The sequence below is a fragment of the Equus quagga genome, chromosome 17, assembly GCF_021613505.1.
Source record: "Equus quagga isolate Etosha38 chromosome 17, UCLA_HA_Equagga_1.0, whole genome shotgun sequence".
In the NCBI taxonomy this organism is placed as follows: Eukaryota; Metazoa; Chordata; class Mammalia; order Perissodactyla; family Equidae; genus Equus; species Equus quagga.
The window spans coordinates 36,667,756-36,684,315 of NC_060283.1; the positions used below are offsets into that span (position 1 = coordinate 36,667,756).

The window sequence follows — 16,560 nt, forward strand, 5'->3', positions numbered from 1 at the left end:
TTCTTGCTCGGGGAAAGTCAATCTCTGTCCTAGAAAGGTCTTCAACTGATTGGGCGAGGCCCCCCATGTTATGGAGGGTCATGGGCTTGACGCCAAGTCCAGCAACTTAAACGTTCATCTCAGCCAAAAAATATCTTTACAGGAACATCCAGAATAATGTTTAACTGAATATCAGGGCACCGTGGCCCAACCAGGTTGTCATACAAAATTAACCATCACAAGGGGAGACGAGAGAAAGTGAAAATGGAAGAGGTGGCAAGATTGGGGCGCATGGTGCAGGAGGCTCTGTAAAACCTCGGTGGCACAGCCTGGGCCCCTCAGAGCATCACGACACACAGACAAACAGCTGGAGGAGCTGTGTGTCGTGTCCAGGTTGGCATGGGGAGATGCTGGAACACTGGAGACAGAGATCATGAGAAAAAAGCCAACTCACCCCCAGGAAGGGACAGAAGTTAATATGGGGGGGCCTTGTTCTTCCACGGGCCATGGAACTGGGTGCTTTAAGCCAACTGAACCAGCCTGGAGGGGTGCGGAGACTGTCGCTAATCTTGGGTTGGTTGTTCTTGTTCCCTCATGGGAGGGTTTTGTCTTCCTGAGACTGGCCAGTCCACCTCTGAATCTGGAAACCAGATTCCACTCTGCTGGCTTCCGTTCAAGGCATGTCCAGTTCACAGTGAACCAGACCCTCCTTTCAGATGCAGCGAAGGAGTACATGATCCAGAACGTCGCAAACTGTGCCTTTCAACAGAACAGGGGTTCCAAACCCAGTCTTCAGAAAAGCTTCCTAAAGTTTCAGGTTAGAGTCTTGCTTTTGATAAAAAGATGATATTATTTAACCGTACTTATGAGAGTTTGCTTTTAAAACATTGTCCCCTCTCCTTCAGCTACTCACAAACGTGTCTACTGCCCCCATCTCTAGGATAATCCTTAACTGAGGCCTTCAGGGACATTAATTCCTATCTCCCTGGGAGGAAATGGGCCGCCAGCCAATGACCCTCCCCACCAGCTGTAACCCGAGCCAGTTCCTTCTATTTATAGCAACGCCCACACCACTCGCAGCACAGCTGCTAACTTTGGACTCACTTGAGAGGAAGAGAAGAAGTTGGGTCAACACACAAACGACATGACGATGGCCAGCGCTGACTGCCTTCCCGACTACCCACTCGACTCAGATTTAGTGAAGAGATTAAAGTCCGCCCTGGATGCCAGCGACGAGGAGAGAGTGAGCGACTTGCTCTGCACTGAAGTGGAGCAGGTGGACGCCATCATCGAAATGGCCAACGATGACTGGATGAAAGACCCATCGGCTCAGCTGCCCCCCGGGGTGCTCCTAGGTAACCGGAATGAATCTGTTGCCTTTGAAACCAAATTACCCATCGTGTGCGTGTGTAAGGGGTGGGTCATTCCCGGAGGGGAAGGGCAAAAGGTTTAAAAAGGCAGATGATATGTACTCAGATATCCGTTTCATATATATTGTATATATCCAGGTGTGTTAAAAAGGCAACAATTACAGCACAATAGAAAAGAATTTTAAAAGAAAGAAATTAATCCACGGCCCCACCATCCTAAGGCCCTGCCTGTGTTCATTTCTCCACTTTTTTCCAAGCTAGTCTATTTGCATGTGCAAATTTCCCCCTTATAACCACCTCATAGATATGATTTTGTGCTCTGCTCTGTTTAGTCAATATATCTAAAGTATTTTCCGCCTTGCTACAGTGTCTCCTTAATTTCAATCACCTATGGAGGAGATTAATCACAAAATACTTAAACCAAATGCTGAAGAGTGGGGAATCTTTGTTTGCATTTTTACCGCTATCGATAATGCAGTAATTAGCCTCTGTATTAGCATGCATATGGCTTCTTTTTTTCTAATTCAGGGTTATATCCTTAGGATAAATTCCTAGGAGCAGTACTACCAGAATAAGGAGAGAAATTCTTCCAAAGTGTTTTTCGAAAGGATTTCTGTTCCCTCTGACTGCACCCTCTGAGTGCACGTGCCGCACGACACCCCGGACATAGCTGGTGAGGAACAGTCGTGTTTAAATCGCCAGTTTAATAAGTGCGCCCTGCTCATTCTCCACCGCCTGCTCGCCCATCCTTTCTTCATGCTCAGTCTTGTCCATAGGGTTTTGTTTTTCTTTGTGGACCTCTTCATGTGTGATTTGTCCATTCGGGTCTCGGACAGTGTCTTCCCCACTTCTTTCTATCTTTTTTGTCGTTTTGTAGGACTTCTTTACATAACATCTATATAATCCCTTTGCCATATTTGCTGAAAATATCTTTCCGGACCTGAGACTTCACCACACGGTGCTGTTCTCTAGCTGGTCAGATGTGCCCTCCGCAATGTCAGTCTTGATGTTCAGGGCTTCTCTCCACCCACTAGACTCCCTCTCCACACACACGTGTGCATGCACACCCGTACACACATGCACACGCACACGCATATGCACAAAGGCATGCTCACACTGAGGAAATGCACCAAGGGGGAACACGCATGGGACAGTCATGCTAGCGAGTGGCGCTTTCATGCAACAAAGAAGATGAGAGATGAGAACTTCCACGAGGGTGAGCATGCTTCTCTCCCTGGTTTGGGTGCACTCACTGGCTGCCTCTCACTGGGGCGTTAAGCAAACTGCTTCAGGCTTCAGGGAGAAACCATCTCCTGCTTCCTCTTCTTTTCCTTGGTTTTCCTCATTTCTGGGGTGAGGGCCCAGGAGGCAGGAGCCTAAAGAGCAACATGCCCTTGTTCTGACCTCAGCTCTGAGACAGCGCCTGGGACCCCCGCTCTCCAGGAGACTGCACTGGGCCGTGTGTGGGATGGGGACTTGGCACCCATAAGCTGCCATTTGGCCAGAAGTGCTAAGCTGTACGTTTTACATTTGCCTTCCAGACCCACCCTGCACCCCGCCCTGTGCCGCCCGGGAGGCTGACCTTATGAACTGCATCAACCCACCCTATGCCCTCTGACTCCTGTTGGGTGCAGCTCATGGAAGGTGCTAGAAGGAGTGGGGAGGGCAGGGTATTTGCTCCAGGGACCCCTCCCTGCCAGGTCGCTGCTGCAATTTGGTTTCATCATTGTGCTCCTGGTTCAGCTCCCGGCCAGCAGCTCCCGACTTGCCCTGCAGACACAGGGATGGGGCTCCCACGGTGGCTGTGGCCACCTCTCCTTGGCTTTCCTGAACCCTGCCTACCTTGTTACGCCCTGCAGTTGCACCATCTGCTTTCTGCCGGGATTCCCACTGGAACAAGCACCCTCTCTTCACATCCCCCTTTACAAACCGGTCCCTGCTGGTGGGGATTTGTGTATTTAAAATCCCCGATTTAAAATATCATTTCTTTTCACATTACTAATGGCCCTGCACAAACTTTACTGTCCCCACCACTTTACTGAATGCTCGAAACCAATGAAATTTGTGTTACATTCCATCCCACGATGAACCCATTCGTTCGAAATCGTATCCATACATACTTCTCCTTACTGAACAGCCACCGTTCAGGGCAAGAACAATTCGGTGCTGATGGCGTATTTGAAGGACTTGAGTTTTTCCCAGGTTGTCTTCATTGCAGGATGAGTGTACGTGGAAGGAATAAGCATGTGACCCTGGGGTACACCTCATTACCAATGATTTTCCTACAGGAAAGCAGGCTGGCCTTGAACCCGAGGCCAGAGGGAGCAGCCTGGTCAGACTCGCATTTTGGGTCTGCCGCTCTAGCTAACGTGTGAAGGTAGGATATGAAGGAGACAGGAAAGTGTAGGAGAGTCCAGTTAGGAGGCAACTGAAGGCTGTCACCCAGATGAGAGAGGACAAGAGTCTAAACGGAGAGAGTGGGGTAGCCACAAAGATACACGACAAAGATGAGAAAGGCGTGGACAGCTCCACAGGAAGATCTTGGTGATGAGTGCAGGAGAGCGCCACTGAGCGAGACAGAAAACAGAGGGATCTGGGCTGTGAGGTGGATGGAGCCTCTGCTGTGTGCCTGGCAGGATGGAGAGTAGAGAATATAAATAGGAATAACACACATGACTGCATCCCGGGAGCTCACAGCCCAGCTGATGTCACCACAGGCAGGTTGTCAGGTGCCTGAAGAAGATCAGACTTTGGTACGTGATACTCCAGAGGGAAGCTTGGGCTCTGCCACCCACAAGCTCTGTGACCTCAGGGAAGTCACTTTCCCTCTCTGGGCCAGTGCCCTTACTTATTAGCTGGGGCATGAGCTTCAATTAGCGCTTCCCAACAGAGGTCAATGGCAGAATGAGCTTGGGAAATGTTCCCTGGTGAATCACCCTCTCAGAGACCGGCACACAGCAATATGAAAGGCTAAGTGTGGTTTCGCCGCCAGGGGAATTGGGGGTTTGCAGACGTTCTTTGGGAAACCTCGGCTCGGATCTCTGTTGAGGTCTCTCCGTCTCCTCACATCTCTAAGGACATGATCGCGAAGACTCACTGTTGCAGCCTGAGATGGATCGTGGGTTCCTTTATGCGGAGTGCGGGAGCCAATGAGCTCTTTCTCAAGGTTAGCGTGAGTCCTTGGGGAACATTCCTGATAGGAACAAGAGCCATTTGGATTCAAATATATACGTGGGGGTCTTTAGAATGTTTGAAGAGTGGTCAGAACTTATGGCAATACCTTGAAATGCAGCCCATCTTGGGAACGGACACTGTAAAGAACTTACCTCCTTGAGAGGAGGAAGTGAAGATGGAGGAGCGGTGATGCGGGAGAAAACAGGGCTGGATCAGGCGAGGGGCCAGAGCTGAGAGGGCCCCCCACGCCAGGAGGGGAGAGAGCCAAGTGTCATGCTGGCAAAGGCATTTTGGGGAGAAGAGAGGAAAAGTTTTCCATCCCAAAGACAGCTCGCATTGACAGAATTCCAGATATTGGTCAAAAGAAGTCAATTTGCAAAAATAAGACAAAGAAAGTAAGAATTCTGTCTGCTTGTCAACATGAACACACAAGGACCTTGCATCTCTCCTTGGTTCCCCATGCTCCTTGGTCTGTGAACTGATTACTCCAACCAAATAGAACAGAAAAAATAATAATAATTTATTTCGATGCATCACCATAAAAGCATAGAGAACAAGCGGGACCAGCCAAGATAGTGGTGGGAACGGCTTTTTCTGGAGAAGTCCCCTCAGGTGGACATATGCCCCTTGATGAGGGCAGGGGTCAGAGGAACTTAAAATTTTAGCCCCATTATATTATGGGGCAAAGTGCAGAATGTACCCTCCCTGCATGGCCAGTGGCAGGCGTGAGACAGGAGAATGGTCATCAGTCAGGATTCCCCTAAAGAAGCAACTCACCCGTGCCCTTGGGAAGCCACCTGCTCTCCTGCAAGGATGGACTTGAGATGCCCTGCGGGCTGCTGGGAAGAAAGAGCAGCCACTAACAGGCACTCAGCCCTCAGCCAGTCAGACACGCCATGATCTCTCCCCAGCTCTGGACTGCCCCACCGTGAGGAACTCTGGCCCTGGGGCATGGTCTGTGTGTGTGTACGTGTGTGCACGCACGTGTGGTGAGCAGAACAGGACGGAGCCGCCATTCCAACAGAAACCTCCCCGCAAGGGCTACACCCAAATCCCGGGGCATGTGAGCGCTTCCTCTGTTCCCCTAGGCCACCGCGTCCTTCCAGACCCTGCGCAGGGGTCGCCTCCGCTGGAAGGCTGCCTCTGCCCACCCTGCCCTGCAGCCTCCCCTCCTCCCTCCATGAGAGCATAACGCTCTCAGTCTCCATTAGTTACTAAGTCACATAGCCTTGCTGGGCTAATTTTATGTACCCACTGATTATTTCAAACTCAAATACAACCTCCCCAGGGGCAAGGACCTTGCCTAACACTTGTTGGTGTCTAGAGCCTGGCACAGGGTCCTAGCCCTGAGAAGGACCTCTATCTGTGGGTGCCGTGCCTGGCATGGGGAAGCCAAGGTCTTTTGCTAACACTCAGCTGAGTGAACATAGACTACCTTTCCATGGACACCACTGGGGTTTGTCTTTCTGCAAAGAAATATTTCATTCTACTTTCTGCTAGGGGCAAGTCTTTACTGTGTTTTATATTAGCGACAACTGCATTATTTGTCCTTGCCTCTTTTCAATGCCTATCAGCTCACTAACCTCCAAGAACGCAGGAAAGGAGACAGGATGACTGGGGGAGGGGTGGCAAGACCCTTCTTGTCCCCATATGCAGCAACTGTACAATTTGGTAACTGGCGTAATCAAACTACTTAGGAAACAACTGATTACTAATTGCTATTATTAAGGATGTCAGCATTCCATGATTTTGCTGCTGATGTATTATATACAAGTCAAGATGCTACTTGAATTCTTGATTGAAATAGAAAACTAGAGACATTATGTTGTGTTTGGGGTAATGGTATTTAAGCGTCTGGAGGCAAGTTAAAGAAATACTAATTGGGTTTTTATTAAGAGATCTCACCCAACAGCATGTATGGGTGGGGAAGGAGCACGGGTGAACATGTGATGGACACGTGTGCGCACTTCGAAATGGGGTCCATTTGCGAAAATCGACGTCTCATCCAACCAGTGCCCCTTCAGGCTGGACGCTGAGTACGCCATGATGTTAGGGCCACAAGTACCCCTTCCCTGCGCATGGAGGGGCAAACTGAACAGTTGAATGTCACTTAAACGTGCACAGCTCCTGCCTTAGAGGACTGGTACTCAAACACAATGACAAGAGCGTGCACTTTGCTGGTGGCTCTGAGACGTGTGGCACGATGGAAGGGCAGGAGACTAACAGCGAGGTGACCTGGGTTCTTGACTTGGCGCCATCACTACTTGTGTGGTCTTGAATGTGTCAGTCTGTCTCTGAATCTTAATTTCTGCCATTATAAAAATGGGATTGATCAGGTCATCTCTCAGTGTCTTTACAAACTGCACTGACTAGGGCTCAAAGAGCAAAGACTTGTGTTTGTGGAGGGGATAACAAAACCCCATTGCTGTCACAGGTGTGGTGCATCGTAAGAGAGGGCTGTGTGGACCGGCCCTGCCGTCCAAGGGATGGCCAGCTCCAGGCTAACTGGTCAGGGAAGGTATTGCCTGGCAGGCTGCTGGGAGACTGGTTTATGAGCTCCAATGCAGGAAATAAGCAACAGGTTGGTCCAGAGCCAGCCTTGTTCTGATGGTTAGGGAGAATAGGTCCCCAGTCCAAAGCATGTTAGAACTGGAACCAGCCTTAAGTGGAGGCAAAGTGAGAAGAATCCTATGCAGTGAGGACTTCTACTGGGCATGCACTTTCCAAGGGCTGTTGTCTTTCCCACTTTTGCAGCTGAGGAAAATGAGGCTCAGAGTGGTTGAGTGACATGCCTGAGGTCTCACAGCTAGTAGGAGGTATAAATCCATTGCTCTTCCTGGCATTCCGTGATGCCTGGAGTTCATCCTACACCTGTATTTTACACCTAGACACGGAGGCTCATGTTTGTTCCCTTCCTGGTCAATAGCCAGTCAGGAGCAGCGTGTAAACTAGATATGTTTCCTGACTTGTGGTCAAGGGCTCTTGATGCTTGCCCACCCAGAGACATGTTGCAGGAAGATCTACAAAAAATTTCCTCGTTGAAGCTGTGTGCAATGCTTTGACTTGACATTACACACACACACGCATGCACACATGCATGCACACACACATACACACACTCACACACAACATCAATAGCATGGAGTCCTCGACTTCAAATAATTCAGCAAAAGTATTAAGAAAAAATATGGACGAATGAGTGGGGTGCTCGGCTGCAGAATAAAAACAGAAATGGGAGGCAGGAGGTCAGCGATGACAGAGAAGGATAGAGAGGAAAGCTCTGTGCCGTCTCAACTGCACACCCTGATGAGAATGTGGGGGCAGGGGGACCCTGCTCGAAGCAAAATGAAATTAAACCTTTCTAAGTACTTATAAATCAGCACCTAATGACACTATCCCACCACCAGCCGCAGCATTGCTCTTATTACTTTGATTCACAAGCCAGGAAAAGATCCGGAATTATGCACAAATTATTGTCCCATCTTCTTAATTAACGCTGATTGCAAAATTCTTGCTAAAGTCCTTGCTAACAGACTCAATTATGCGCTGCCTGAATTGATTCACCCAGATCAAGTGGAATTTATTAGAAATACACTTTCCTACAATAACATCAGATTATCTTTGAATCTAGTTAAATTATTTAGGGATAAAACGGCTCCGGCAGCAGCCCTTCCTTTAGATACAGAAAAATGTCTCCCACGACCTAAAATGAAAATATTCCTTTGCTTCCTACCGGACACACACCCTAGGCTCTTTATTCCCCAGAAGCAGGTTGAATCACTTTGATGAGATGAGATGCATGCCTTAGAGCTAATGGTCCAGCTTCAAAGCATATGGGCAGGAAGAAAAATTCAACCGGGTCACGTCTCGGCTCCCCCCAGTATGAACCGTCATTGCCTGTGGAACACAGTGAAATTGTAATTAGACTAAATCAGGATATTTTCAGAATCAAAATTGAGAAACAGGCTAATAAAGAAATAATGTATGCTGATGACATACTTCCATTAGCCTCACTCCCAAGCACACTGGAGAATTGTGAAAGAACAAAAAGAACAGAGGATAATAGTGAAGAGGCTTTCTACCTTTCCAGATAACGATGGCTCCTGCAATGGTGTGCAAGCTTAGGAAATAAACATGCTGAAGGAACTAATTAGAAATGGCAAACACCCTGTCTACAGCCTGGTTCCACTTCTCAATCCCAATTTCCATCATTTTCTAATACCAAATTCAACAAGTGGATGTTGAACAGGGACTGGGTTTGTCCTAGTCACCATATGCTGGCACACAGCAGGTATACAACAAATATTAACAGAACACGTAGCATATGGAAGACACTAAAAACCTGGGCCTTTGAAAAATGAACATGTTCTTGACAGGCTATGATTGAAAGAAAGGGAATCCAAGTAAAGGGAGCAGAACGAGCAAACGTGAGCACACAGGGGCGTGCCACCTTGTACGGGGAAGCAGGACCCCCCTGGAAATTGGGGTATGTAAACTAGAGGACAAAGAGGAAAACCCAGGCAAATAAGTTGGGACTGTATTGCATGAGGCCATAAATTCTAGACATAGGTGTTTACACTTCTTTGGAAAGGCACCGAGGAGCCAGGCAGCAATGGAATGAGATCATTTAATTTGGAAAAAACAAAAAACTCTTACATATGTAGGAAGGATAGAGGTGGAAAGACTGGTGCCAGGGAACATGGCTAACTACTACACACCCACTCTCCCTTCCTTCTTTACCAATAAAGTCCCCAAGGTGCCCAGCTGGAAAAAAATACATTTCCCCTCCTCCCTTGAAGCTAGCACTGGCCTTGTTCTAGCCAACAATGGGCTTAACAGCAGGTTGAACATGACAGAATCTTCCTTCACGTGAATTGAAAACAGATCAATAGAATAGATCCAGTCTGAAGTACAGAAAGTAAAACGATTGAAAATAAAATGAACAGAGACTGTGGGACAATATAGAAGGCCTAACCTATTCAACTGGACCTGAAGAAAGAGAAGAGAAAGAGAATGGAGCATAAAAAGTATTTAAAGAAATAATTATGGAGCATTTCCCAAATATGATGAAAGACACAAATTTACAGATTCAAGAAGTTTAGCAAACCTGAAGCAGGATAGACAGGAAAGAAAGGAGTCAAATACGTGCCTGGGTACCTGGATGCTCTGTTGATGGTTGTTGAGTCAAGTTTGCCCTGAGAATAAAGAACAGGTTTCATTCAAGTGAGAAAGGTGTGGGAACGATACACAGGAAGAAGGACACAATAACAGTTTCATGTTGGAGGTGCATGTAATTCTCCTTCCCACAAGCTTGCAATGGTTTTCTACTGCCTGCAGAGAAGGTCAGCAAACCATGGCCCGAGGACCGGCTGCCTGTTTTTATAAATAAAGTTTTATTGGTACACAGCCATGCTCATTCATTTACATATTGTCCATGGCTGTTTTTGTGCTACAGTGGCAGACTGAGTAGTTGCCACAAAGACCTTATTACCTACAAAACCTAAAATATTTACTATCTGGCACTTTACAGATAAACTTTGGTGACCCTTGACCAACAACGTACAGTTCCAATTTTATAGCAGATGTCCAAGGACCTAAATGATGTGCTATGAGCTAACCCACCCCACCATCTCTCCCAGCATCCTTTCACCCATCCTATACCCCAGTGACTCTGCTCATTAATGGTGCCACTCAGAGTGCAGCAGGAGGTGTTGCTCCACAAAGTGTTGGCCGTGGAAATCTACAGTAAGCATTTAGAAACATGGATGCAATTTGACAGTTAACACACATCGCTGGACTTGTAATTATATGTCTTTTTCCATTTTATTTTTTTCTTGTAATTAATTTTAATTGTATTTCAAAAGAGAATCAGTCTGTGACAAATTGGGACCAAAAGAAAACTCCCTGGTCCTTCCCCTCAGAAGATTGAGAATCTCTGGTCCAAACCATGCCTCAATGACACCGTGAGTCCCTTTCACCTTTCTTGGCCTTTGGGTAGGCCATCTCTCTGCTCCCCTGTCTTCACCTGCTCTGACAGCATGCCCACCTGCCCTTCCAGGTGCCCTAGGAGCCTCAGGGCTCACATCTTGATGCTGAGTGGCGTTTGCCTTGCAGGCTATTTGCTGGAGATCAACACCTGTGAAGGACAGGGGGAAAAGCCAGATTGGCAGAGAGGAAGCTGATCTGTGACACACGCCCACAGTGCCTTGGCAAGGCCCCAGGGGAGGCTTGGAGCTGACGCATGTGCCACAGTTTTCCCACACCTGGTCAAAATGGCAGGACCATTCTACCCCCACCTGGGTCGGTCACTGTATCTGCTGCTCAGGAAGGGTATTCTTGGGGGAGGCTCCTCTCTGAAGCCCAGGCAGACCCTGAGGGAGCTGACAGCTGGGGTGACAAGTCCTCCCTAAGTGTGGGGTCTGGGCAGCACATCTCTGTGTCCACCAAAGGGCCCAGGCTCTGCTGCTCACCTGGGCTCTGGTCCCTCAAACCTGCTGTCACCTCTTGTTTCCTCGCCAGACCCCCCCCCCTCCGCCTGCCTGATTGCTGCCTGGGTTCCTGAACACCCGCCTTACAGCCTGCACCCTTGGCCCCGTGCAACAAAGCCCTGAGACTAGTGACACCTGCCTGTTGCTTAGCCCAGAAAAATAGGATGCCGCTCCTCCCAGCCATAGGGAGAGAGGACGAAACAGACACCCTCAAGGGGACACGAGCCATCCATACCCTTCAGCTCCCTCTTTGCTTTGCTCAGATGCCACCTGTGGAGAGAGCCTGTCTTATCGCTACTTCCTGTCACTCTAATATCTTACTTGATGCTTTCTCATCATATTACCTGGACCTCCATTTAGCAAATATATTTCTGTCTTTCCCACTAAATGTCACACTCCTAAAGGCAAATATTTCAACTCTGGCTGCATAGGCTGCTAGTACCAGAAAAATGAGCTGTAAGTGTCAACACAATAGAGAATATTTCCAAATTGTATAGACATTTATCCTTCTGCCTGCAAACTATGAGAACATCAGTTTCACTAAATTCTTCCAAAACTTGATTTTTAAAAACCCTTTCACAATTTGATAGGCAAAAAAAAAACCTCATTATTTTAATTTGCATTTTCAATTTGTAAAATTGGATGTTATATATATGTTCGATAGTCATTTCTATTTCTTATGATGTCTTTTTCCTGCCTTTCTGTTGGAAGATCAAAGTTCTCAATTTTTGCCAACAGTAAAATAAGTAAAATGAACTTTAAGTCCATCAGACAAAACCAGCCTCACTTTGCTCTATGCAGAGCTGCAAAACAACCAGGAGAGGCCACCAGGAGCCCTCTCTCCTCCACTGCAGACTCAGGAAACGTCTCACTTCTGGAAGGGATATAAAGGATGACAAGGCATAACAATCAGACCTCACCAACTTCAAGAGAGAAGTATTTTGCTCCCTGTGTGAGATTCATAAAAAACAATCAGTCTTAACATGCAATTTGTCTCAAGAGGCAGAGGCTGCAATTTTATCATGTAATTAAATCCCCATGACAGTCGTAAAGAAGCTTCATCACCTTTATCAGAGAAAGCTTCAATGATATGCTCTCCAGCACCGTCCCCGGAGTCTATAAATGTCCTTCCAGGGCTATTTACTCGCGGCTGTGCATGCTGAGGATCCGGCTGCTCTGTTCCATACTCAACCACGGTGGCTAGGCAGCACTCAAGGGCACCTTTGTTTCTGAGCTTCCAAAAAAGCCCTCCTGAGCTATCGATGAAAGCAACACTTGACCTTTGCGTAAGATCGCATCCATCACGAGAAGTCACTTTGTTGTTTTGCACGATCTGCACGAGGCTGGGTAGCAACGTCAGGAAAATAAGTTGGCGAGGTGTTTTCTTCCCCCACATTGTGTTCTTCCACATGATGGGAATGAGATTTCTTAAGAATGTGAAATCAGTACAGACAATTTAAGTCATTATTAATAGATAGACTTGATCTGAGGAAGTGAAATGTTTTAATGTTTTGTTAAATGAGGTGTGCTGTGCTGACATTGGTATTCAGAGAGAAGGTGCAGATACTTTGACATTTTTGGTATGAATGCCTGTGTGACTCACTCTGGTGGAGGGTGGACGTGTCCTGGAGCTCTTAAAGGCAGAGTCTTACACACCTGCCCAGCTTATTCTTTTAAAAACAAATTTTTTAATTTAAAAAAACTGTAGGGAGCAGGAACGAAGGAGGAGTGGCCTTTAGAAATTAAATAGGGAGAATGAGGACCAAAAAAATGATCTGAAATTAAATCCACTGTGAGACCTGGTCCTCTCGAGCTCAGATGGTAGCCATGTTAGTATCCCAGGGTCCGATTAATTTAGTACACAGCCATTTATACACACAATTCATATAGGAAGCTCGAAATTGACCAGGGTAACAACATACATTGACATATTTGAGAAAGTGCTCAGAATCTCTCCATCTCCACAAGGGGAATGACTTCCTGCCCTAGCTTGTCCGTTTACATGGACACTTGGCCCCAGAAGGAAGCCAGGCATTTGTCCAATAGTCTAGGAAAGAATCAGCACATTTGCCTTTCCCCAAGAACACAAGGACATGGTGGGGCGTCTTGCAGCCTGGGAAACTGTACGTCGTGGCCTAAACGTACGGAAAGTCGCTGACAGAGAGAAATAGGCTGACCCTGGCATAAAACCCACCCAACTCACATTTGGGCTCAGCTGGATTGAGGACCAGTAGAGCTCATCCTTAGACATTTCTGAGGAAAGGAAAAGCATTCGTCAATTCAATGGCAGGATGCGAACACCGCAATATCACTTGAAAATAACAACCATTCACTCAAAGACTACCATTTGTATATCTCATTACAATTTCCAGGTAGATTTTACTTTTCCATCTCCTTTGATCCAAAGGGAAGAACTCCCTCTTCTTAGCTACCCACGCTACAACACTCGGTATGGATAACCAGTTTTTGTGTCTCCTGTGGACAAAAGGTTATGCTTATAATTTGTCTCAAAATTATTCTTTGCAAAATTATGTTCAAATCCCGTTGACTACCTGGCTAGTCGTTAGAGAGAGTTAGTCTGTTTGCTCAGTCATCCAGGTAAAAGCTGGGTATCTTCTCCTACTTGAATTTTTGTCTTTCTTTTCCTAAGTTCACTCTACAGTATGTAATAAAAGACCACTGCAATTAAATTTGTTTAGTATTCTGAAATGGTCCACCTCTGCAAATGAAGTTCCTCCATCAAATAGTTCCCATTTGACAGTTCTTCTGAAGAACTAAAAATATGAAACGTACTAATTTGGACAAAATCATGTTACTCAGAATCCCTCTCTTTCAAGAAGGGTGTTGCTTTGTTCAGAAGAATTTCCTGGACCAGCTCCCTGGAGCAGAAGTGGAAACTGGCAGGGCCTGAGAATGCATGGAACCACACGGAAAGGGAAAGAGGGAGGATTTTAATGGTTGCACCAGAGAGAAAGGAAGGGAAGATGGAGGAGAGAGGTGGAATAAGACCATGCCAACTGTGCTGGACCCCTTCGCATCTTCAGCATAGCTGTCAAACTCGCAAAGTGATGTTATTTGTGGGCTAGCTTGAAAGCACACCAACCAACCAAGAAAAGTTGGAGCTCATTTTGTGCCCCAGTGTGAGGGCAGGGCAGAACATACAGTCTGAGCAAACTCAGAGGTCAGGGAAGCAGCAGGAGGCAAAGCACAGGTGCATCTGGGATTCCATGGGGGACTCCAGGTTCTACAAAGCCAAGGGTCCCAAGGAGTAGGGGAACTTAAGCTGACACCTAACAAGTTACTCTTCACAGATCTGCTCTGAAGGTTTGAAAATAATGTCAAATAACTTGCTGCCTTTACGCCACCTAAATTTGTGTATAAACATCCACACATCCATAGCACCACTAACCTCTGAGCTTAAAAGCAAAAGAGAGAAATTTCTAGTGCCAGAAGTGGGGAGACCCCCAGAAGCGTGTGGTACTTTCAGCCCCTTGAGTCATGAGGACAACAGGACCCTCTGTGCCTGGGGTTTCCATGTTGGCTTGGGGCATTAATTGTGTCAGCCCATCGCTCTGGCTTGTTGAGATCTTCTGGAATCCTGATTGTGTCATGCTCTGTGTCATCCACCAATTTGATACCCACCTGTCCATATGTTTACTCAAATCATCAATAAGCATATTGTACAGGATCAGGCTGAAAACAGAGTTTGCAGCAGTAGTTGTCAACCTTGGCTGCATGTTAGAAGTACCTAGGAGGTTTCCAACAGTCTTGATGCTCAGACAGCACCCCCCATCCCATTACACCAGCATCTCTCAGGTTGGGATCCAGGCATCAGTGTTTTTTTAAAGCTACCCGGGTCATTCCATTTTACAGCCAAGGTTTGAACCACTGCTCTACAGGCACCGTGTGTATCATTTCTCCAGTTTGAATTTTTTAGCAAGATTTTCCTAAAGAAAGACCCACGTTTTTTCCATCTTCTCTAGAAAATTTTCTTGAAACCCTCCATTGCAGGTTGTAATATACACACCACACCTACAGCCCCTCTACGTATTAATGAAATAACCATCTCACGAAGGAAAATGGGTTACCCATCCTGACTGTTCCTAGCGATTCACAGAGCTCCAAATGCCCCCACTCCCTTTTTCAAATATTTCCAGACCATTACTTTTTAAAATCCATTTAGGGATCTTGCCCAGGACTGATGTCAATTCAGGCTTTGAGGAATCAAATTCTTTTCCTATTTGAAAACTAAAGCTCTAGTCTTCTGGTCCTTCTTCCATTTTATCAAAATTCCTCAAAGATTTTGACACTTGCTCAGCACCTTCATACACAAATTCACTCTTGGAACAAGTTGAGTTTTCATACGGTCTGAAGTAGGCAGGAAGATAAGATCTGAGTGGTATCTCGAAGGCTATGTGTTGGCTTTGACTAAGCTGAGAAGGATGAGGATGATAAAAATGAGGTGAAAATGGCTTAACCCAAGCAAGGGAGGGATGGGCAGAATTGTGGAGCAGGCAGTGTGGAGCAGGCGAGAAGGAGCCCAACCAAGAGGGTGGGGTCAGGAAACAATATTATTGACTCATAACGAAAGGACATCATTCAGCTGGTGGGAAGGAAGACTGAAGAACTCCAGTGTCTCGGGGTCCTCTGGTCACTGTTTTTTCCTGTGTGATCCTTGAGGGTAGGATTATTGTATTTTTTTCATCTCTGAATCTCCAAAACCTACCAACATACCCTAGAACATAACATTCGATAAATGCTTATTGAATGATTCGACCAGCTTACAGGTGTTTGTAGAGTTTCTGGTTGTGTTTTGTTTTGTTTTTTAATGTAATAGTCACACATACAACTATTCTTGTTCTTTAAAAAAAAAAAAAAAGAAAGAAAGACACCTCTGCCGTGCTCCTGTAGTAATCTACGTGTCCTACTTGTGAAACCAATGCTGTCGACCATGAGCTATTTTTAACCCTCTCACAAAGGACCAAGTCTGCTTCTGGACTACTGCTGCCTACCCACTGAAATCAAGCTTGGATATTCAGTGCACTGTTGACAAATATAACGCTGGGAAAGCTAAATTTAGCACAGGACGCAGGGTGGAATGGCTCCTATTCCTGGACTCACTTCCAGGGCCCCACCCCTTTTAAAAATAACCCATGACACTATTTATCCAGAGAACATGAAATCAACAATACAAAGAGATGTATTCACCCCTATGTTCATCACAGCATTATTCACAATAGCCAAGACGTGGAAGCAACCCAAGTGTCCATTGACGGATGAGTGGATAAAGATGTGGTGTATATATACAATGGAATACTACTCAGCCATAAAAAAATACAAAATTGTGCCATTTGTGACAACATAGATGGACCTTAAGGGTATGATGTTAAGTGAAATAAGCCAGGCAAAGAAAAAACAAACACCATATGATTTCACTCATATGCGGAAGATAAACAAACACATGGATAAAGAGAACAGATTAGTAGTTACCAGAGGGGAAGGGGGTTGGCAGGGTAGGTGAAAGGGGTAAAGGGACACATATGTATGGT

General features: G+C 46.4%; 1 protein-coding gene across 2 annotated transcripts in view; it reads left to right on the top strand.

The window, feature by feature from the left end:
* The first annotated feature begins 1,129 nt into the window (after nucleotides 1-1,129).
* ASB18 (ankyrin repeat and SOCS box containing 18) overlaps nucleotides 1,130-16,560 on the top strand; it is a 59,936-nt gene continuing 44,505 nt past the window's right edge. For both annotated transcript variants that reach the window (XM_046643017.1, XM_046643016.1), the window contains exon 1: nucleotides 1,130-1,334. In XM_046643017.1, the coding sequence (XP_046498973.1) occupies nucleotides 1,130-1,334 (205 nt within the window). The remainder of the gene's footprint in view (nucleotides 1,335-16,560) is intronic.